The 25167-nt window shown below is 37.1% G+C and overlaps 1 protein-coding gene across 1 annotated transcript; it reads left to right on the top strand.

The window, feature by feature from the left end:
- The first annotated feature begins 1702 nt into the window (after window positions 1–1702).
- Window positions 1703–24910, top strand: LOC144666489 (uncharacterized). The gene is made up of 4 exons (XM_078527919.1): window positions 1703–1764; window positions 12770–12835; window positions 21670–21819; window positions 24539–24910. Exons 2-4 carry the CDS (start codon window positions 12781–12783, stop codon window positions 24766–24768), a joined length of 435 nt encoding a protein of 144 aa, XP_078384045.1. The 5' UTR covers window positions 1703–1764; window positions 12770–12780; the 3' UTR covers window positions 24769–24910.
- The last annotated feature ends 257 nt before the right edge of the window (window positions 24911–25167 follow it).

Here is a 25167-nt window from a genome sequence, read left to right as displayed (position 1 = left end):
AAAAAAAAAAAAAAAAATGACGACAGAGTGGCTGTAAATGGAAAGAAAAGTTTTTTTTAAATGGGCAGGGAATATTTCATGAAGGTCGCTCTAAAAATTATATCTAAATTTATTCCATTTTTACAGTCAGACAACGGATTGTACATTGGCATGCATAAATATTCTTTCCAATGTTTTCGGTAATTTAAAAGTAGAAATAACAGAAAAACAATGAAAATCACAGAAACCAAGATCGGGGAAAAAATTTACCCAATCTTTAAAGTGAGTCAATATTTATAAGATCGGCTCCTTATCTTCATAAAGAAGATGTTATGAAGTTTTTTTTTATCGAGCAGCATCTTGTTATTCAAATTTTGCTTTAGTTCTGTATAAAGACAAAGTCATTCCAACGTTTCTTTGCTCGAGAAAGTGGCGTTTGTTAAGGTGCTGGTACAAAAGCACGTCATACACAGAACTATAAACCATGCAAACCCTTAAGGTCTCCGCAGCGTGGGGACAAGACGCAGAGACAAGTCGCAGCAACAAATGGCACGGGACGTGGAGCGAGGACATGAAGCAGCAACAAAATAACAATGTGTGCACACACAAGAAAATGTAGCGGGGATATGTTCCAGAAACATGTCGCAGCGACCCGTCCCCTCGTGTGTGCTGATTGTTTTTGGCACGCGCATAATGAACTTTAAAGCTGTTTTGTCCCTGCGACGTGTTGCACGGAATTCAACTCGTCGAACTTCGTGCAACATGTCACAGGGACGAAATGTTGCAGGAATTCGAGTTGCACGTGCCAAAGTGTCCCTTGTGTGTGTGCACATTTTGATTTTGTTGCTGCTACATGTCCCCGCTACACGTCCCTGCTACATGTCTCCGAGTGTGATCAACCCATGATTTTGTCGCTGCTGTATGTTGCTGCGTCATGTCCCTGCGTCTTGTTCCCACGTGTGCGGAGACCTTTACGTAGCACACTGATAGTACGCTTTGGTAATGAAATGAATTTAGTCGAGATAAGTTCTCACTGTTTTTTAGTTTCACATTAAGCAGCATCGGCTGGAAAATAGGAAACCTCCTAGATAGACGCCGTTTAGGATCGTTGCGTGTTCCTCCCCCGTGTTCTAGTGGGAAGAAAAATTGAGTAAAGATCCCTGCGTAGGATGTTTGCGTAGGACACTAGAAAAAGGTCCCTCTTCAAATATGGAGCATGGTCATCGCATCCTTGCAGTAGAACGCTGGAATGAGGAGTATGTTTTAGTGAGAGGAAAAATTTAAGTTTAAGCGACTATTTGCAATTGTTTGAGCTAGTGGTGTTCGTACGTTGGGTTAACTGTGTTCTTATTTCGTCTGCCAAATTTAAATTTGGCCGAAAGCAAAAAGTGTGCATGATGAAAATGTGTCTTGCATGCAGAACTTGTGTTGGCGACTGCATCTTTTGAAGTGGTAATAGCTGACGAGTTTAAATAAATAACATGTACAACTTCAGTGGGAATAAATAACAATTCAAAATGGCACTGAAGTAACTTGATTCTCATATAAAACTTTCGTGAGTCGAATTTAATTGTTTACTGTTCACCTTAAGGCATGAGACAAAATGACTCCACATTGAACAATAACTGAAGCTTTTTTTGAGTATGGAGAGGGTATTTCGCAGAGACTGCCTGCTCATCCATAATTTTACAAGGCTTATAGCGTGTATCCGAGATAAGCTCTCATCATTCATCTGGACAAAGCGTTTCTGCTCGGTTCTTATTTCAAAGTTCCAGTTTAGGAAAGGTAAAAGCTTCTTTTATATCGGTTGAAGTCTAAGTTTCAACAGTCAGACTTTGTTACAGGTTATCAATTGGTATAAACATTCTGTTTTTCAATATTTTCCGTAATTTGCTAGAAAGGTAAACTGACTTGTGTTGGTGACTGCATCTTTCGAAGTGGTAGTAGCCAACGAGTGTAAATAAATAATGTGTTCAACTTCAGTGAGAATAAATAACAACTTAAAACGGTACTGAAGTCACTTGATTCTCACATAAAATTTGCGTGAGTCGACTACGATTGTTTACTGTTCACCTGAAGGCATGAGACAAAATGGCATCACTTTGAACAATAACTGAAGCTTTTTTTTTGAGTATGGAGAGGGTGTTTCGCAGAGACTGCCTACTCATCCATAATTTCACAAGGCTTATAGCGTGTATTCGAGAAAAGCTCTCAACATTCATCTGGACAAAGCGTTTCCTCTCGGGTCTTATTTCAAAGTTCCAGTCCAGAAAAGGTAAAAGCTTCTTTTATATCGTTTGAAGTCTAAGTTTCAACAGTCAGACTTTGTTACAGGTTATCAATTGGTATAAACATTCCGTTTTTCAATATTTTCCGTAATTTGCTAGAAAGGTAAACTGACTTGTGTTGGTGACTGCATCTTTCGAAGTGGTAATAGCCAACGAGTGTAAATAAAATATATAGATTTAGGCAAGCCTAAAAGCGGAGCTCCCAGGTTATATGCCCTTTACATCTTTTTTAGAATGATTTTTTATTCGTGTTATTTTCTTTATATATATTATGTATTGTTTTTCACCATGAACAACAGCACCAAATAAAAGTAAAAATAGTTGATCAATCAAAAGAGGATAATCATCTAGCAGTTTGTGCATAACCTCCCAAAGGTATATAAACTCTCAAAGAGAAACTAGAACAAAGAAAGCGTTGCTCTAGAAAATATCCATACACCCACCATAACTGGTATGTTATAGCTGTACAAAGCATACAACTGGAAAGTTTTGCATGTAGCTTGTCCCACCCCCCCCACCCCACCCCCCCCCCGCCTAAACGGGGGCCCTATTGGAACAGTGACAATATTATTTCCCGATACTAAAAATAACAGCTGTCTGCTAGCAAACCGGAGTAAAAGCCAGCCGCAAGCAAAATAGTGGCATTTATCATTCTGCCAAATAGGATTCCCCAAAATGATAACACCATTTTCCCTTCATATGAGTCCCTTTGTCCTTGAGGGGCTTCACTTTACTTAATTGCATGTAAACTAAGAAAAATTCTGGAGAGGCAGACATACTGTTTGTTAGTCCTAAACTCAGGTATAGTCTGTATAGATTGTTTGGCAAAAATGTTACCATGCATTTGCTTGTATATTAAACCATGCAAGCATGAGAAAAAAATATGGCTATTAAATTAGTTCTACTGAAACAGAAGGCTTAACAACAAATAACTGATCTGTGAAACACACCCACAAAACAAAACAGCTGTGTTTAATGTTTTTAATTATTATTTAATGACTGAGTTTGGTTTTGGTGATGAAGTAAAAATTTGCCTATGAACAACATATATTTCATCAGTTATTATTGTATTGCAACATGTGATATTAATTTAGAGATTGATGAACTGTGTATCTCATTATCATGATTACTGTTCTTCACAGTGTGGGCACTGGGAATTAAATGTTTGGGTAGGTAAAGCCTGCTGTTGAGCCAAGTGGCTCATCAGGCTGGAGCGTAACCAGGTTTCTGAAGCATTATTAAGCGGCTAGGAGTATTTCTACTCCCCCTGGATGGGATGCTAGTCCATTGCAGGGTTAATTCCCCCCCCCCCCCCCCCAGCAGTAAATAAGCCGGTACCCATTTATACACCTGGGTGAAGAGAAGAACTATGAGAGTAAAGTGTCTTGCCTAAGAACGCAACGTAGTGCCCGGGCCAGGTCTCGAACCCGGACCGCTCGATCCGGAGTCCAGCACAATAACCATTAGGTCACCACATCTCCCACAAATATTTGGGTAGCCGGATGATTTTTATATTTTTTTATTTTAGCAATGCGCTCAAATTTTAAATGTTTGACTTTTTATAGCTGTATATTTCATTTTGTGTATATAAGTAATTTTAACCTTTTTAACCATTGTAATTTTTTTGTAAAAACTATATTATTCAACCCTTGGGTTGCAATTTAGTTTTAATAAAGCATCTATCCATCTATCTATCTATATTGTGTTGTCAGAGATCCCTTAAGAAATACGTACATGGTTGAACCTTATCTGGCTCTATTTCATTAACTTTAAAATTACACCTGACTACATAAATTGTATATTTTCACACAGAGTACATAAGTATTAGTTGTACATGCAACGAAGAAATAATATATTCTAATTGTTCAATTATCTCTCTCTGTGTCTGCAACTCTCTGTGGAAATTCTGCTACTGGTGTTAACCCTGAAAAAGGGAAAATAACAGATACCATTTTGTTGATGATCATTGACATCAAATGAATATTTATAATTTTAATTTAATTTATCAGGGTCAGCCAGGGGTAAGTGGTATACCAGTATACCTGAAAAACATGCACCCAGTATACCCTAAATTTTCCCTCAAAATCGTGCAAAATACCAAAATTTGGAAAATCGCAGTATACTTTATACCCATAAAGGCACAATTCTAGTGTAAAAATACTGTATACCCAGTTTAAAATTCCCCTGTATACCGTATACCTAAAAACCCTGACCGACCCTGATTTATTTAGAACATTATACAGATACATAAAAAGAGAGTTATTTTTCCAATTTTTGCATGGGCCAGGGAATGTGTTGGGGGATATGTTTAGAACCAAAAAGTCCTTTCAGAGTGAGTGTGCCAGGAAAACCTTTTTATTACCTACTGAAGACACTAATAGTGCTATCAATAAGACCCGGCACATGGCAAGGCTTTGATAAATGTTTTGGGGTGTGAAACACCGGCTTAATTCAAGAGTTCCCTACAAAATGATGTGTCTTTTAAGACTCTTATATTTATCTCTGACAGGTGCTGTTGAAAGTACTGTGATTAAGTCCAGGAAAGCTTACATATTCTCCCTAAAACTTTTATCAGGGATATAGCTAAGAAAACACTAAGCTGGCTCATCAACAAGTCCAGCTGGCTTTTCTGGCCTAAGCAGCTCTAAAATTTTACTAAGTCTTTGTGTTCACGTAAAATTTGAGCTGAGTTTAAGTTCTATTTCTACATTTGCCTGGTACCACAACAAGACAATTTATGTTAAGTTAGGGCTTGAGCTTATTAGCTATTAAGGTTTAAGGTATTAACAAAAGGAATTCAAACACAACAGGTCAATTTGCACTTCTCCCACAAAATCATTACAAGTATTCCGGTATTTTGTCGGGTCAGGTAGCAGATCTTGTTGGGTCTTTGCCCTCATACCCCTCCTCCATGGTGGGGAAGGGGTGCATTGTATGAACAACGAAAACATTTTTCTTGAACAATAAAAACATTTTATGTACATGTGCTGTTACATATAAATTGTGTATATTAAATTCCTCAATTAAACGAGGATTTTAGGGAAACAGACAATGTAAACTTACCAAGGGGTTAAAACACATACCATTTTTCACACCCAAAAGTTTTACACTTGAAAAACAAGTTTCATGCACTAATGTGTCATGGAGCTTCTTTAATATCTAGATAAAGAAAGATATAAGCTGACACTAATGTTATGATTACCTGCATCACCAATTTCACTAACTGCACCTTGACTGTTTTCCCTGCACTGAAAACAAAATTATTTTATACATATCAAAAACCTGTAAAATTCTTAACTTGCATCCTGGCAAAAAGTATGGAAATCCTATCATAGCAAGTTTTAGAAAGACAACAGATTTACCAAAATAAATGATAACTTCAAACTGCATCTTACACCCTCTATAAATACTTCTCACTGAATTGAGCTCAAAAAACTTGTTGTACATGTATTATTTACTTTTAATTATATCCTCGAATCATCGCAGACAGGCCCATTTTGAACTTATTTTTTTCACGATCAAAAACTAATCCTACTTCTCTTGTAGAAAAAAAATTGGCAAAAATATTTGATTTAGTCACTGCTTTAAGTTGGAAAACTTTGAAAGGCTTAAAAAATTGTACGAGTCATGTGCAACCTTCAAGAAAGCAATGCTCATAGCCACAGGGCTAAAAAAGTACCCTCTGATTGTCTGGGGCAAGTAGATTTTTCTGTCAAGCAATTAATTTTTCATGCCTGTTTGCGTAATAGGTTAAAAGGCCCAGGCAAGTCGTCTAGATGTAAATTATACAGTCACAAGTTTACTAAGAAACACAATCATGCACAGTCCTAGGCAAGCAAAATTTGAGAGCTGCTTGTCAACCACAGGGAAATCTGGAATTTATTTTTTTCCAAGCCCTTATCCTACATTATAACTTCAGGATCAGTTTGGTTGTTATAACTTAAGAAAATTTCATGATCTTTTGCATAACATTTTAGAATCTGTGCTATATTCTTTTATGTACTATTTATTCGATTAAACGCCACGGCGTTTATTTAATTTTTCGTGATTGGAGTGCGGCGTTTATTAGAGGGAAGCGTTTATGCGAGGGCGCCATTCATTTAAAATTCAATTTATTTCTTGTAAACAATAGTATGGTAACTGAACACTTTAATTTAAAAAAAAAAAACAGAAACATGTTTTAGTACATGCCTGAAAAGTCAATTTCAATACCTTAAAACCTTGTTACAATCAAGAAAAATATTTGTTTTGGCCTGCTCAAGCTTGATTATTACTGCATTTGCTTTCCGAGTCTGTTATTCAAATGAATGCCACATGATCATGATGCGGCGTTTATTCGAGGGCGACGTTTATTAATATTTCTGTTCTAACATGTAGCGCTTATTCGAGGGAGGCGTTTAATCGATTAAATACGGTAAGTTATAAAAAATATGAATAAACTAATCAATTTATTCTGAGAAAGGCTGTTATCAGATAAGAAATACAAAACTTTCACAAAACGTTTTCACTCATAACATTCATATTATAAAAATTTAAAAATAAGGAAAACTACGCAAAGTTCTCAGTGAAAAATAACAGAGGTCATGGAGAAACTATATTTCGCTAAGACTCTCAGCTAGCAATGTCCCCTATATTGCATCTGACTCGACCACATTCTTACAAATTTTCATGTAAATTTTGTTCTCTACTTGTTCTGTACTCTTTCCAACGTTTAAAAGTGGTGTGTTCTTCCTACTTCGGTGATTTAACTACAGAATAAACAAATTAACGCGGATAGGAAAAACCAGAAGTAAGGTATGCTTTGAATATACAATTCGTGTTTAAGACAAAACGAATTTCAGTTCACTAAGTCTATGTCCTTGTTTGACATACAGGTACACGACTGAGAGCTAGAACCCAGCTTCGTTTAAAAATAATGTATTAGGTTGAATGCTGGTTAATCTAAATACCAAAGACTTTTCTAATCTGTTAAAAAAATGAACATCAATAGCTCACCTTGTTTTCGTAAAGGAATGTTGTCTTTGACCGTCTTTGCTTCAAACTCACCAAGAAGCTTGGAAGATTTCCATTTCGATCGGCCACAATCTTTACTCCCCTACTAACTATGGTTGTCATCGCGGGTAAAACGAGAAATATATCCAGAAATAATGTATCTGTAATAAACTGTCTTTAAAACTGAGTTCTTCGTGTGCTTTTCAATCGCGAAGTCTTCATGCTTAGTAGTGAACTCATGCGTACGCTTGGTAAATCGGCATGCTGTGAGATTGTTTCCTGACTTTTGACTCTGAACCATATTCAAAATTCTGCTGTTCACCTTACCGTTTCCCGAGAGCTTATCACGTATGAACCAGAACATTTAGCTACATTTGGCAAATCAATCCATGCACAAGTTTAAAATAAGCTCGCTTACAAGCTGATAAATCCAGACGAGCCGGACAGCCACCAGCGGACTTCCTCAAGTTAGTCTCCCCTTCATGTAATTCTAACATTGTCAACAAGAGCTAAGAATGATTTTTTTCCCTCGCGTTTAAAACTTCCTACTATATATAGCTGAGTAGAAATCGTTTTTAAAAAACTTATTTGCTGAGGGCCTGATAGTAATGATTTTTCCCGCCAAAAGACGCGGGTTGCCACCGGAGCCTAGCTCGTTCCCAGGCCTAATCCGTGCGTACGGACGGACGTACGTACGCGACAACCAAAATTTCTCGGTTCGATAGGATACCATTTGCCCTGTCTGTTCCCTTGTACCCGCATGTTACCAATGGAGCTACGCTACGCGCCTTCGGCGCGTGGGAGCTCCGCTATAATGTGTTTCAACTTCAGTGAGAATAAATAACAACTTAAAACGGTACTGAAGTCACTTGATTCTCACATAAAATTTGCGTGAGTCGACTACGATTGTTTACTGTTCACCTGAAGGCATGAGACAAAATGGCACCACATTGAACAATAACTTAAGCTTTTTTAGCATGAAAAGGGAGTTTTTCCAGACGCTGCCGACTCATACATAATTTTACAAGGCTTATAGCTTGTAGTCGAGATAAGCTCTCATCATTCATCTGGACAAAGCGTTTCTGCCGGGTCTAATTTTAAAGTTTCACTTCAAGAAAGGTAACGGCTTCTTTTAAATTGTATGAAGTCTTACTTTTAACAGTCGGAATATGTTACAGGTTATTTATTGGTATAAACATTCTGGTGTTTTTAATTTTCTGTAATTTGCCAGTAAAGGTAAACTGGGACCTTTTAGAAGCTAGCATGAATAGCAGAATATAAAATAAGTCGATCTTTCAATGGATTTCTGTCAAAGTATCTTCTCCACATCTTTAAGGAGAAGATCGTCCTTTTTTTAGCCTCTCAATACGGAGGGTTTTCTCGAGCAGACCGTAGTTAGTCAAACTTTGCATCGTACTCAGTGTATGAAGACAGAGGTTTTGCAAGGCCGTTCGACTGAAGAAGTGATGTTTGCAAGGAGGAAACTGTCCGTAATTGCTGGCATTCTTTGAGAGGCGTCTGCTCCAAGTTCAGCTTCATGCAGTTATAAACGTAACCAGTTTTACTGATGGTGCTTATATAAAAACTATAACTTTTATATTTAATAAGTTAAAATAAATATATTTTTAGAAATGGTTGGCGAGACAAGTAAAACATATTCATATTTGTTTTAAGACCATCCGTCATCACGAAAACACGAATCCATTCAGTTAGACTATGTTTCATTATTTATTTCAATTTCGTACTCACCCTAACCATATTTACAAAAAAAATGTTTTAGTTTCAGATATTTTTTGGTTGGATTTGAAGTGTTCTGATATTTTTTTTCCAGTCACCTTTCTAATTAAAACATGCAGAATTTTGGGGCGCATAAATCAAGAACAACGCGTCGTTCTAACAGCTATTAAAATATGTACAAATCTAGATATGATTCTAATTTGTACCACTGAAATTTCTGGTAGATTCTACTTGCCTACTTGCATTTTATGCGCTGATTTTTGGATACATTTCAACGGCTTTTCCCGCTATCAGTGAGTCGCAATTAAAAATTGACTTGAGGCGAAAATTGAATGATTGAAATGTATATTGCATGGAAACTCGTATCATTGAATCAGTGTTTAAGAGTCATAAAATAACCCATTGAAGACATCTAAATAAGACTAAAAATGTTAAACCGACCTTTGTTGTCTTATCTTTATTTTTTGAAACAGCACCGTTTCACGACAAATATGTAGCAACAAGTATTGTGTGCGCACCCTTGATTTGAGTTGCTTCGATCGCTTTACTGTGAATAAGTAAAGACTAAAAAAATAACACAAGTCACCTTACCATATGCCCGGGCATATGCAACAAGCGTGAGAAGAGAACAATTGTTAACTGTTTAGCTGAGGGTTTTTAAAAGACCAAAACATCAGGATAAAATCGGCTACATATAGAACAATGAAAATAATAAATACTTTTTAGATAAGGATAGCAAATGTTAATTTTTATGTGGCTGTTCATCACTCCTTAATTCGTATTAAAGGACGATAGACTGAAATCTAAGTTTTCTTTTTTATACAGTTCATTGGCAAGCAGTCAGGCTGTGAGAATAGCGATATTTACACTGAAAGCTATGCAACACAATTTTCAGTGGTAAAAATTGGAAGGAATAGTGTGACTGAAATAAGTGATAATAATAAATAAATATTCCGTTTTTCAATATTTTCCGTAATTTGCTAGAAAGGTAAACTGACTTGTGTTGGTGACTGCATCTTTCGAAGTGGTAATAGCCAACGAGTGTAAATAAATAATGTGTTCAACTTCAGTGAGAATAAATAACAACTTAAAACGGTACTGAAGTCACTTGATTCTCACATAAAACTTGCGTGAGTCGAGTACAACTGTTTACTGTTTACCTGAAAGCATGAGACAAAATGGCATCACTTTGAACAATAACTGAAGCTTTTTTTTTTGAGTATGGAGAGGGTGTTTCGCAGAGACTGCCTACTCATACATAATTTCACAAGGCTTATAGCGTGTATTCGAGAAAAGCTCTCAACATTCATCTGGACAAAGCGTTTCCTCTCGGGTCTTATTTCAAAGTTCCAGTCCAGGAAAGGTAAAAGCTTCTTTTATATCGTTTGAAGTCTAAGTTTCAACAGTCAGACTTTGTTACAGGTTATCAATTGGTATAAACATTCCGTTTTTCAATATTTTCCGTAATTTGCTAGAAAGGTAAACTGACTTGTGTTGGTGACTGCATCTTTCGAAGTGGTAATAGCCAACGAGTGTAAATAAATAATGTGTTTCAACTTCAGTGAGAATAAATAACAACTTAAAACGGTACTGAAGTCACTTGATTCTCACATAAAATTTGCGTGAGTCGACTACGATTGTTTACTGTTCACCTGAAGGCATGAGACAAAATGGCACCACATTGAACAATAACTTAAGCTTTTTTAGCATGAAAAGGGAGTTTTTCCAGACGCTGCCGACTCATACATAATTCTACAAGGCTTATAGCTTGTAGTCGAGATAAGCTCTCATCATTCATCTGGACAAAGCGTTTCTGCCGGGTCTAATTTTAAAGTTTCACTTCAAGAAAGGTAACGGCTTCTTTTAAATTGTATGAAGTCTTACTTTTAACAGTCGGAATATGTTACAGGTTATTTATTGGTATAAACATTCTGGTGTTTTTAATTTTCTGTAATTTGCCAGTAAAGGTAAACTGGGACCTTTTAGAAGCTAGCATGAATAGCAGAATATAAAATAAGTCGATCTTTCAATGGATTTCAGTCAAAGTATCTTCTCCACATCTTTAAGGAGAAGATCGTCCTTTTTTTAGCCTCTCAATACGGAGGGTTTTCTCGAGCAGACCGTAGTTAGTCAAACTTTGCATCGTACTCAGTGTATGAAGACAGAGGTTTTGCAAGGCCGTTCGACTGAAGAAGTGATGTTTGCAAGGAGGAAACTGTCCGTAATTGCTGGCATTCTTTGAGAGGCGTCTGCTCCAAGTTCAGCTTCATGCAGTTATAAACGTAACCAGTTTTACTGATGGTGCTTATATAAAAACTATAACTTTTATATTTAAGAAGTTAAAATAAATATATTTTTAGAAATGGTTGGCGAGACAAGTAAAACATATTCATATTTCGTTTAAAGACCATCCTTCATCACGAAAACACGAATCCATTCAGTTAGACTATGTTTCATTATTTATTTCAATTTCGTACTCACCCTAACCGTATTTAAAAAAAAATGTTTTAGTTTCAGATATTTTTTGTTTGGATTTGAAGGTTTCTGATATTTTGTTTTTCCAGTCACCTTTCTAATTAAAACATGCAGAATTTTGGGGCGCATAAATCAAGAACAACGCGTCGTTCTAACAGCTATTAAAATATGTACAAATCTAGATGTGATTCTAATTTGTACCACTGAAATTTCTGGTAGATTCTACTTGCCTACTTGCATTTTATGCGCTGATTTTTGGATACATTTCAACGGCTTTTCCCGCTATCAGTGAGTCGCAATTAAAAATTGACTTGAGGCGAAAATTGATTGAAATGTATATTGCATGGAAACTCGTATCATTGAATCAGTGTTCAAGAGTCATAAAATAACCCATTGAAGCCATCTAAATAAGACTAAAAATGTTAAACCGACCTTTGTTGTCTTATCTTTATTTTTTGAAACAGCACCGTTTCACGACAAATATGTAGCAAGAAGTATTGTGTGCGCACCCTTGATTTGAGTTGCTTCGATCGCTTTACTGTGAATAAGTAAAGACTAAAAAAATAACACAAGTCACCTTACCATATGCCCGGGCATATGCAACAAGCGTGAGAAGAGAACAATTGTTAACTGTTTAGCTGAGGGTTTTTAAAAGACCAAAACATCAGGATAAAATCGGCTACATATAGAACAATGAAAATAATAAATACTTTGTAGATAAGGATAGCAAATGTTAATTTTTATGTGGCTGTTCATCACTCCTTAATTCGTATTAAAGGACGATAGACTGAAATCTAAGTTTTCTTTTTGATACAGTGCATTGGCAAGCAGTCAGGCTGTGAGAATAGCGATATTTACTTGAAAGCAATGCAACGCAATTTTCAGCGGTAAAAATTGGAAGGAATAGTGTGACTGAAATAAGTGATAATAATAAATATGCAGATAGGGAGTCGTCCACAGACTGCCAACTCACCAATTAATTATACAAGGTTACAGCATTTGTGCGGAATAAGCTCTCACCAGTTAAAAGATTAAATAGTTTTTGTTTTAAAAGTTTCCGCAAAGGTAAGAACTGCGGCTTACTTACATTTCACTACATTTTGTTCATTTTTCATTTGACCCGTGTGAATAACAAACTGTCCAGTGAATAAATATAACATAAAGTTTTACTCAAAGTTTGGCAGTTGTTTTGTTTATTTTTTAATATACAATGTAGCTGCTAGGTTTTTATTTTATTTTATTTCATTTTAATTTATTTTGCTTTATTTTGGATTTTATTTTATTTTATTTTATTTTAGCATTTGTTATCATGAGGACTCTTGGTGTTGTCATACTTGCCGTCCTGATTGTGACCGTGATGTCAGGTAATACGAGTGGAGCTCACAAAGAAGGTCGTATTTCGAATTTGTTTGACACATAGTGAAATAAAGCCACTATGCGTGTTGGCCCTGGACTACAACCATGGTCGCAAGTGTACAAAATTATTACACAATCACGCCGGGGCCAAACGGTCCTTAAAAACGGTCATCAGAATGTCACATATTAGCATAACTCCAAATGTAGTGAGCATGTCGTCACCAAACTTGGCAAGTGAAGAGAGGATAAAACTCCAATTCTTTTGACAACCAAAAAGTTATGACGTCATAACTGATGACGTCACACCATACCGTTTATTAAAAGTTTTTAATTTCTTACGGTTTTTGAAACTATACATCCAGAGTAGTTTAAAGCTGAAAACTGTTTGTTGATATCTCAAAAATTAAAGGAGATATGACATTTTGAATTTTGAAAAATGCTCAGGTTAAAAATGGTGACCTCCCCCCCCCCCTAAATAAAAAAAAATTGAAATTAAAGTGCTGTTTCCATGTTAGCAAGTCCACTTATGCTGAGAATTAATTGCCTAGGATGAGCGGAACAGGAATAATAGAAAACATCTGCATCAAAGTCATTCCTGCCCTTGTACAATATATATCAGTACAATATTCCCCTAGTCACGCCCTTTCATTTCAAATGACATATTTGATGGCATGAAATTATAAACTTTGTATAACACGTTTTTGTGACGTCATCAAATATGACGTCATAATTTGACATTTTGACATTTTTTGCAATAGAGTTGATTATGATCACATTTCAAGGTACCATGCAAAGTTTGGTAGAAAAATGTTGAAACAAAGCAAAATTAGAGCATTTGCCCCTAAATGAACGTTTTAAGGGCCGTTTGGCCCCAGCGTGAATTTGTCCCTTCCACCCCTAAGCATTGTTGATAAAAAAGCCATTCATCTGACACATGCGACCGTCTTACCATTTGCCAACGTTGAAATGGGAACGGGGGTACTGACACGTATTTAACACGTATTTAAGGTATCAGCCACCGTTAAAAGGTGCAGTTTTTCTAAATTTGAGATTTTGTGATGTTCAGATAAAGCTCTTCAAGGGCGTTCTTTTACAAAAAAGTTCACAAAAAAATCTTATTTCTGCGCGAAGTTATTGCGCGATAAAGTTTTTGCAAGGTTAATTATGTTAATTGCCCGTTGAGATGTCCTGTCAACGCGTCACGAAATCCCAGATCCATTGTTCACGCAAGAACATATTTGCAAGAACAAGCGGTAAAGCGCCGAATGCGGGCAGTCGGTTTCCGCGCCAACAAATGAAAGCCGATCGTAAATTCATGTTGAAGAACCGGTTGAAGATCAAGAAAGTGGTCACACTGAATAGAAGACGCGCTACTGTTCAATGGAAACAGACACGCATACCGGTAAATATTGAAATAAAACGACAGTGACGGTGGATACGGCCTGCCTTGTGAAACATTTAGGGTTTACAATCGACGATATTTGTTGTCTGAAAATATGTAAGCCTTAAATCAAATTTATTCTTACCCAGCTAGAACTACTAGTCTCATTTCGGCAAGCCTGTTTTCTTTTGTGTTGACCGAACGTTATTTCGAGGCTTCACCTTCACTTTCAGCAGCAATCGCCGTTTGTTAGCGGCTTTGTCGCGCTTTCGATGAATCAGCACACAACCAAACTCGAAGCATGTCAAATTATATAACATAAATGCGGCTCCGTATGTGGAGCGAAAATTTTGAATTTTCTATAAACTGTATAAACCTCGATTTGTATCCGGTCAGAAGATAAAAATATATCGCCACGTTCCGCGTAAATGTTTTGCCTGTTGAATGTAACCTGTCAAGCATCTATTGTTAGAGAAGGATGACCCTTCCTGGTAAGCATCAACCTTGACGTTCCAGGCGTTATAATCTCATTATGGGTAAGACTCCGCAAAAAATATATTTCGCTTTTTTCTCGGAAAGAAAATTTCGACAAGTTGAACGTACGTTTTTAACTCCAAGTCGGCAGCCCCTGAACCGATTTGGCTGAAATTTGGCCAGCTTATTGCCAGATAGTTTTTCTCCAAAACCGTGTCTGCGATTTTTGTTTTCTTTTCTCGTTTTCGAATAATTTATATTTTTCCACAGGAAGTGGCGATGATTCGTCTCCCCTAACTTCATCTGCGCATTACAAAAGAACAAACGCACTTGTCAAAAATCTGAGACACGGTTTTTTAGAGAAAGGTGTTAAGAGGCAAACGCGATGTTTATCGTTTTCTTCCGCTTATTTTCGGCGGGCCTGGAGCTTGATTTACACAGACATATACTTTCGCAAAAACGTCTCAATTTTGCGTTTATTTTAAGTTTTCGTCATTTTTAAAGGAATAATTCATAATCTGGAACTATTAAGCTTTCAGAAAATGTGTGGTTTGTAGGGGTTTGTATTAAAAACAAAAGCGCTGGAGCGATCCGGGCGCGGACGGTCCTGAAGGGTGGCTGATACCTTAAGAGCGTTTCAACAAAATATGTTCATGGTTGTAGCTAACTTCACCCGCAAGCCTTGCTTTCGAAGTGCAAACTTGTTAATTTTATCATGAATGAACTCCTTAAGCAGAAAAAATAAAAAGAATACCCATTAAAGTGCCAGAGGTTTAAAAAATAATTTCCCGTATTACAAAACTTTTGGTCTAGTAGAAATATTCGAATCACTTTCGACAACTATGAACAATTTAACGAGCTACATTTCTTTCACAGAGGTGACACAACAACGTATGAGCAGAATATAAATAGATTTAGCCAAGCCTAAAAGCGTAGCTCCCTGGTTATTTACTTTGTCCTTTTGTAAATCCGAAAAATGAAAATGTTTGGTGCGTCATTCAGACTGTGTACTGTGTGTACCTTAATAGACAAACTGTTTCATTTATTTCCCTGTGTTTGGTATTAAAGCCGAAACACGTCTATTGCATCCTTTCATATTAAAACAAGGGTTCAAAGCCTCCATTGAGTCCAAGTTTTAATACTTTTATTATTATTGCTGTAAATAATTACAGCCTATAAAAACTACAGCTGATTGTGATAATAGCTTAGTGAGCTCACTAAGAGAATAGTTATCAGCATAGATTGATAAAGAAAAACAACACGAAAGTCTGCACTCAGGTATGTTTGGTATTAAAGCCAAAACACGTCTATTGCATCCTTTCATATTAAAACAAGGGTTCAAAGCCTCCATTGAGTTCAAGTTTTAATACTTTTATTATTATTGCTGTAAATAATTACAGCCTATAAAAACTACAGCTGATTGTGATAATAGCTTAGTGAGCTCACTAAGACAATAGTTATCAGCATAGATTGATAAAGAAAAACAACACGAAAGTCTGCACTCAGGTATGTTTGGTATTAAAGCCAAAACACGTCTATTGCATCCTTTCATATTAAAACAAGGGTTCAAAGCCTCCATTGAGTTCAAGTTTTAATACTTTTATTATTATTGCTGTAAATAATAACAGCCTATAAAAACTACAGCTGATTGTGATAATAGCTTAGTGAGCTCACTAAGAGAAAAGTTATCAGCATAGATTGATAAAGAAAAACAACACGAAAGTCTGCACTCAGGAAGCCTGTCATTCTCGTCAGGGGCACAGTGACAGACCAGTTAGAGAGTTCATGCATAATTTTGACGACAAACGTTTGGGTGATATTGGGTTGTGGACAGGAAGAAGAATAAAAAAAAAAAAAAATGAAAAGACCAGTTTACATAACCCATAAATGTTATGTTGTACACAAAATGGCAGAATGTGATTGTTTCTCTCCATGAAAACAAGAGCTGCTTATTGCTGTTTGTTTGTTTTTGATTTAAACTACAATGTATAATAGTAAATGTCCAGGTTTGCTTTTCGTTGGTTAGATCTCGATTGTTTTGTTTTCCATAGTTACAGCAAAATTTAAGCGAAGGACAACTTCCATCAGTTTCCCATCTGAATTAAATTAGCCAGCCCACTACTGCACCCCTACTAAAACAGGATGGATTGCAAACTTTATAAAGGGTACTCAATCCATCTTGACAAGTACAGGAAAAGTTTCTTAGTCAGAAGCACCTACCATTACGACCCTCACCCCCAGATAATTACAAAAACGAAACTGATGAAAGCAACATTTATTCTTTAAAAAAAAATGAATGTTCACTTGTTAAATGTTGATTGTTTTACAGCATTAAGAAAATAAATAGATTTAAGAGAACTACAAAATGATTTAGTGGAAGCCTCCACAGCTGCCACCATGTGAGGACTTCCAACCACTTCTAAACGACATAATAAGTACTCTTAATTAGCTGATAGGTATTGCTGGTATACAGCTATTTCAATAAACGTTGTCGGGTCAAAGCTTAAAGCTAAATGGCAATACCGTATGGCGTTCTGGGTATTCACTAAAAATTTGCATATAAGCTTCATTAAATGCACAAATTTGTATTTCGCACGTGGAGAATTCACGAGTTTGTTTTTCTTTTCAGGAGGCCTTTCTTAGCTTTACTTTCACTATCGCTTAGCTCTGACATTTGAAAATTCTTTTTAAATTCAGTGTGGCTAAAAGCACCTTGTTTCACATGTCTGAAGAGAAAGAAAACGTGCAAATTCGCGTTTGTCATGTCACTATATATTTTTGTATTCAGCACGCGCAGTTGCTCTCTTCTTCTACCCATACTGCCTTTCAGTCTTGTCTTTTAGCTTTGATCCGGACAACGTTAACTGAAATAGCTGTATATGTATGACCAAAAACCTTGCAGTGGCAGCATTTCTCTGTAAAGCAAACAGAAAAGCAAATTAACTGAAGTGAAAAGTGAAGACAATGATCAAATTTTTGGACCTGACCCCAGCTTTACAGTGAGAACACGAAAACTGTGAACACTTTTATTATACTTTGAAAAAGGAAGTAGAGGAAATAGTTGACAAATTATTGACGAAAAACAACCTGCTGGCTGCAAGATAGAGGAAAGTGTTCACGGTTTTCTGGTTCACACTGTAAAATGGCCTGTACAACCACGCAGAACAACAATTCTTCTGGAATTGCCATTGATTTCTTCTGACTTAATTGCTTTGTTAGATTTTTTTGTCTGTTATTAAAAATATCTCACTTGGTCGGCTTACCACTCAAGAAGACTGACCCTCTGCTGTACACATGTACTTCAACCCAAACAACTCTTTTCCAAATTAACTAGCAGTCACTTGTGAAAACTATTATTGGTTACTGTATTTATACACATTCTTAACATTAACCTATTCTTCATTCTTTATAACTACCGTATTTCCTTGAGTAATAGTCATCCTTTGATTAATCCCCCTCCCGAATAATCGCCCCCTCCTTTTGATGAAAATATTTGTAATAATTGCCTCTCTGAAATAATCATTCCTTACCCCTATTACCTTGAAAACGCACCCCCCCCCCTCTTTCTTCCCCCACTTTATATCACCAACTGGCTAAGGAATTACTCGAGCTCTGATGCAGAGAGGATATTAAAAAAAAAACTAGGCAGGCACCAGCGTAGGCTCAGTGAACTGGATGAAATGTGATTCTGTTTTAATTTAATTGGTGTAGTAAAAAACAATATTTATGACATATTTTCCAGTGATCTTTTTTGAAATAAACATCCCCTTGATTAACCGCCTTCTCTCAAATAATTGTCTCCTTTTGGTGCAAAGAATAAAATCCCCCCCCCATTATTATTCTTTGAGGAAATACTAACAATACTTTTAAGTGTTCTGTTATTTTTCACTGGGCTCAGTTTAAAATATGTTTCACTTTAAAATATATTAACTCTATTTAGTGCCTGTAAGTGCATTAGTAAAGCACGAAAAATTTATACATGAGCATATGGCACCTACATGTTTTGTAATATGGTCTTACAGGTAGTGCCCAAAACTGCATATATACATACAAAAAGAAACGATGAAATTTTTAAAATGTTTAAGTTACAAATAGGAATCTTGAAAGGATTGCAAAAAACTCAATTTCGGACAAATACAAAGTACTTCCTTGTTTCCGGGTGCCTTCATGCAAATAACATTCTGGAAAGCTGGAACCACAGAAGTTGACTTTTATTAGAAACAAAACCACAATCATGAAGATTTTAATAATCCATCTCCACAATGTGTGGCAATCTTGTGCGACATTTTAATTAGTGCATTTGATCTCTACCATAATTATGGGGTGTTTGAAAGTACTTGACTGCATCGCCATAACTGGCACGCAATGCATGCAGAAGGGTCATATATATATATTTTCAGGAAATTTGTCAAAAAATTAACGTAATTAAATAAAAGATCAGTGGAACCCCGCTTTACGACACCCGCTAAAAAGAGCAGTTTTGTTTGTCCATACATTTTCATAAACATTTACACCCGTTAATAACGGACAACGAACACTTTGTTCTGTGACACAAGTGAAACGCTCTCATACAATGTAAACCTCGCTTTACGGACACTTTTCGGCCACTGCTTATATTACCTTTACACCGTACATTTTTCCATTTGTAATGATTGTGTGCTTATTGCACCCAGTTAGGAAAATAAAAACTTTCTACAGGCTGTGCATTTTATTCCAGTTGCGTTACCTTGTAGCCTGACGAGCGACCGGACAGACAATGCATTTTGAAGCTCAATTTGAACGTATTTACATCGGTTGTCTTTATAAGCAACAGTAATTGTGTAACATATTTAGCTTTGACTTAACACCACAAACCCCGACTGTTTTTTTTTTTCAGCTAAGAAGATTGGCAAAACTGTATAACATAAAAGAATTCGCTTACAAAACGAGAAAAACACATACTGAGGAAAACCAATTTTATATGCTAACTGTAACAACTAGACGGTCACATGTAACTTACCAGGTCGCCCAAGCTCTCCAGATCTGCCGACGCTCCCCTTCTTGACTGATCAAACAGAAATTAACAATAAACACGGCCTGCAGAGATGCCAAGACCCGAGAAACTTTAACTTTAACGGAGCTCCCAGCGCGCGAAGCGCGCCAGCGGAGCACCGTGGGAAGTAAATTTTGGTAAACACACGAAGCTGAGAAAGTTTGGTAGTCACGTGAGCGTACGAGCGAGCGAGTGTACGTACTCTGGGGGAGGGTGAGGGGAGTCACAGTGCAACTCCACACTGGGGAAGATATGTTGTCTTATGCCGCCTTACAACTTCCAGGATCGATATTGGACATCCATATTGTGGTTAATTGCCAGCAGTAAAAACAACGTATCCGCTGGGCAGTATCACATGACCATATCGCGGGCTCAGGTTAAGAGTTCATCGAGATCACGCTTTTTTAAGATTACCGCTTACCAGGTAGTAGTTTGACCTTGGATCGCGGGCTCAAGTCTTATTTTTTGTCTTGGGTAACGTCAGGAATTTGACAGCGGAATTTCTGTGCTTGTATTTGCCGAAAAAATTTGGGCTATCGAAAATTTCTTGAGTAGTTGCGCACGTCAGGTGTAGTCAATAATTTCAATAAAAGTGTATCTTTTGAGAGTATTTTCAAATTATTAAGAAGCAGCAAAAAAATGCATACCTTAAGGTTACTATTTTTCAGCGGCTACTATTTTAAGCGATTTTTCCTGAGCAAGATTTAGCGACTATTTAATTTAGCGATTTTCCTTATTTTGTTAAAAAAATAGTGACATCGTGTTAACTAGTTTTTAATACACATATAGGCAAGATGGAATTAAATGTTCAGTAAAAGAACAAAATTGAAACTGAAATTGAACGAACATCTGCATGGTCCGAAAGAACAAAGTTACCGGCATCCATTTTTTAAAGGAATCCATGTTAAATTTTTGTTTTTCTCTGGGATGAGAGGGGGGTACTTAAATTTAACGAGTATTAAAGTTTACCGATACAAAGTTTAGCGAGTACTTAATTTAGCGATTTTCTCCTAACTCGCTGAAATCGCTAAAATTAGTAGCCGCTAACAATAGAAACCTTAAGGTATGTGGAGCTCCGTTTTTAGGCTTGGCTTAATCTATATATCACCCTCGCTGTTCAGTTTGATTACAGTTGTGTAACCGCGCAGGGTCGTACGAGTCTCGTCCCCAGTCTTTCTCATTGAACAGTATTTTCAGCTCCAGGCCCTCTCGATTATGATAAAAGTGATAATGGCTGTTAAAAAAAAGTATGTTAAAAACTCTACAACTTGGCTGAAAAAGATCCTTATTTAAGGACTTGAATAAGCTTTTTCAGGCGATATTAAACATTCGACGCGTTCTAATCACGTGACCGATGGGTAACTTGGGTGAAACGTGGGTAACTTGGGTTAAATGAGGGTAAACATGGTGAAATGTGTGTAACTTGGGTTAAATGTGAGCAAACAGGGCGAAACGTGGATAATGAAGGGTAACGTGGAAAAACAGGTCGAAACATGGGTTGCTTGGGGTAAATGGTGACACGCATGTCTCTTCAGTAACGATATGTAAATTAGATATTCGGGACGCTTGGTCAGTGGGTCTAACATGGACGCTTTACCCTCCAACGGGAATGTAAACGCCGGAGTTTTAATAATGGTTAAACCAGCTGATCTGAACAAAGGCTTTTTTAAATGGAATACTTTAACTTTAACCTCATGGAAATAGTCATATGTCTCACAATAAGGTTTAAAAGGGTACAAGATCGGAAATAAGACACGTCATGCTTAGCTTAACGTAATAATCTTCTACAAATCAGACTGATGTAACATAATTGCTTTTTCATTGTTTCATGATTACGATTGTGATCAGTCTTGTTTTAGTTATGTTTTATGCTTTTGTAATACTATATGTAGTTTTGGTCATGTAAATAAAGCACTCGAGCATGACTCTTTATATCTTTATGCTTCTGTTGACAGATTCCAGTCCCTGCTCTGTTGAGCCCAAGGATCGTGTTCTATGTGGAGAGGGTTTTGAATTGCACGTCGAAAATCTTTGTAAAAGGAAAGGATGCTGCTTTCGTTACGACTTAAATTTCGGAGAGAAATGCTTTCACCCCCGAGAACCAGGTTTGTCTGAGCCTCCTCTACTCCTTTTAATCCTTAACATTGGGATTCCCGTGGTAGCAGAGGAGAATAAAGAGAACTGGGACTAGTAGAGAAGATGGGGTTCCTGTGGTAGCAGAGGGGAAGAGAAAAAACTGGGACTAGTAGAGAGGAAGACTCCTTTGCTCAGTCCCAGTCTTTCTTTCGTCCGTCCCAGTCTTTTTTCGTAACAAAGGGTGTTGCCTGCGGAAGAGGCAAATGTTGGATAATGTTATGGTGCTTGATGCCGGGTTTACACTAACCTCTTACACAGATGTTCTTTGGGCTCGTCACGAGTTTAGGGTGAAACGCGTGACGAGCCTAAAGAAGGTCTGCGTAGAAGGCTAGGTTTACATGAGCATTTTTTGTGTAGCAATTTTTATGTGACAACTTTTATTTGATCGTGCAGATGAGAAAAATTGGTCAGTTTTGGTCAGTTGACAAACTGGCGAGTTAGCTTTTATGTGACAAATAAGAGTTTTGACATACGAAAATTGATCGTGTAGGCAACCCGTCGCATAAAATGTGGCAAGTATTGCGTCAGCGCAAGCATATGTGGTCCCAAAACTCGCGCTGGTCACTGTGCGGGCTTATCTCTGTGCGTATCTCTGCTGTCCAAGGTCATTACTGGCGCACTAAACTTTAGAATGCTGACAAATAATTGTTGTGTCATGTACACAATCAAATATATTTTTCACATAAAAATTGACCGTGTAAATCCGGCTTGAAACCTGACAATGACAAACAAATATTGGATGACGTTTTTCGTGTTATCCAGGCCCAAACAATCAAAGTCAAGATAAGTGTTATCCGCTGATTTCGTGGCTCCAAGAATTGAATCGAGACTTCCATGTATAGAATTCGAAGTAAGGCTAAATTAAAATAACAAGGGGCAGTCTTCCTCATCCCCAGACGCCGATTAGCCGGTCGGTTAAGGCGGGAAACGGGTAGCGGGCGAACCGCGCCCTAACAATCCCATAAGGAAAAAGGGACCGCGCACGACCAAGGAGGAGTACGCCTGGGATCGGGGCAGAGAAGCAATACAATTGCTTTGCATTTCATCCGGAGGTTGAATTTGGTTTTCACATGAGTGGCGAATAAATAGAATATTGATCTGGTTTTACCTTATTACGTTGCTGATTGGTTAAATAAAAAAACGCGCCACTTTCATAACCAATCAGAAGTAAAGCCAAAATCGATCGTGACTCGCTCTCACGACCTCGGTGTAACGATAAAGTTAGGTACTTCATTGATAAGGTTCCAATTTTCACTGTTCAAAAATCGATAGTTAACTGGTATTCTGATGGTTTACTTAATTTTTTGGAGCTTTACAAAAAAAGTTGTACGTGTTTGAAAACAGGTAAATAAGGACTTGACGGCGCCATTTGTCATAGCATTCGGTTCGGTTGCGGAGCGTTAAAAAATAAAAATACTACTTTTTTTTGAAGGAATGGAAATACATTTACGCTCAGCAACTATTTTATCTATCCTTGCTCATACTTGCTTTTTAATATAAACGTAATTCCCCGAAATAGAAAGAAAAACTGTCTGAGACGTTGCCCATATATGGGCTGTACAGGTATGTGCCGCGGGATAGGGTATGGTTTTTGAGGTTCTCGGTCCTTAAATAGGGTATCATTTTTGCTCCTTTTGGCATTGTGTTTCTGGTGTGATCGTTAGATGGGGTACCTAAATTCTATCAGCTAAAATAAAAGCCAAGCTAAACGAAAAATAAAAGGGATCTTAAAACTGAACTAACCATTCAAGTATTAGGAAAACGATTTTATAAATATTTGTGTTTTGCCGTGCGCGGTTGGCCGTTATTTGGGTCGTCACGGAACGCTTCTCCTCCCCTTGAATATGGTGTCATTTTTCGGTTTTGGACCTAAAAAAGGGTATCAATTTTCGCTTTCTTTATCCTTAAATAGGATCAGGGTTTTAGGAACCTTCGCGGCACACCCCTTCCCGAAATTTATGGGAGTACCCCCCCCCCCCTCCGGGGGACCTTGGTGAACTCGCCATCACACGTTTTCTTTCGCATCGTGCCGACCACGTGATGTATGTGCTTCACTTTTTTAATTGGTTTTCTAGACTGACTGCGTCTTTTCTTATTAGCCATTTAAAAAGCTTTCTTATAGGCTTAACTAAAATAACGAAATGTTGTTTTGGATTTCAGAACTGTGACAAATTATAACGGTTAAAAATTGCTGTAAATAGACCTTATGCAAAAATGGTTGTCATTCACTTTTGTTGTTTGGTCAAGTTTCTTAAAACGCTGATGGTGGCACTTTTAATATATATGAAATACTATGCTATTCTGAGAAGTTTCAGTGTTTTGGGTTAAATGGCTGCAAAGTTATGACTCATTCAAATTTAAGAGATTTGTATGGAAAAAGTCACCCTGGCCTGCCTAGCCTCGTTTTCATGTTTTTGGCAATATAAATGTCCCTGTAACTTCCCATTAGATGAAAGTATAGCCTTCAAACTTCATACACTGATTTAGTTTGACTTAATCTTAAAGCTAAAGTAATTTAATTTTGTTGACAAATGATTTTTCTGGGAGCCAAAAATAAACAGCCGCCATATTGGGTCTATGGCTTTTAAAACGTCGAACTTTCTTATGTATGTTATAAGAGGTGGTTTGCATTTGAATAAGCCTTTTATTACTGACAGCTACTTTCTTTTTCTTTTGTATCTGCACTAGTTCACAACTTAAAATGCATCAAGTGTAATGCTGATGGGAGTAACTGTATATTGGAATCGTGCAGGCCAAATCAGGACCGATGCCTTCAAATCAACTATGATAAAGCTGGTTTTAAGTACTACGAGTGCAGCACACAGCAGGATGTTTCGTTTTGGATACATTTTTGTCTATTTAATGATGTTTGCAAAGCGGGATCTTGCGAAACATCGGGCTGCGTCCCGCACTTCTAGTGGTGTTTCGAGATACATATGATGTGTTACTAGAAGCTAGTTTTATGTACGCATGCACAGAAAAGTGCAATTTCAGTAATGCGTACGGAGGGTTGTTTACAGCCTTTGTAATCATCTTGTTTGATGGGGAATAAAAAAATGCTACACATGTCTGTTTTTTTTTTCTGCTGATTTGCATGAGTTTTTTAATGGCGTAGTCCTGTTCTGGAACTCTCATTGTCAAACAACGCTACGCTCTCGGTAAAGAGAGTACAGGGACAATTGTTTACGCATTTTCGCGATAAACCGATCACATGCGACCCTCAGAACCAAAATAAAAAAGAAAGAAAGAACTGGAGAATTCTACAAAAAAAGTCGAGTCTCTTAATGGATGTCAATAACCCTCCCCACCCACTTCTT

Source organism: Oculina patagonica, chromosome 9, assembly GCF_052425735.1.
Source record: "Oculina patagonica isolate OP01 chromosome 9, crgOcupat, whole genome shotgun sequence".
Taxonomy (NCBI): Eukaryota; Metazoa; Cnidaria; class Anthozoa; order Scleractinia; family Oculinidae; genus Oculina; species Oculina patagonica.
Note: the sequence above shows the minus strand (reverse complement) of the source record. Positions and strands in the feature narration are given on the sequence as shown.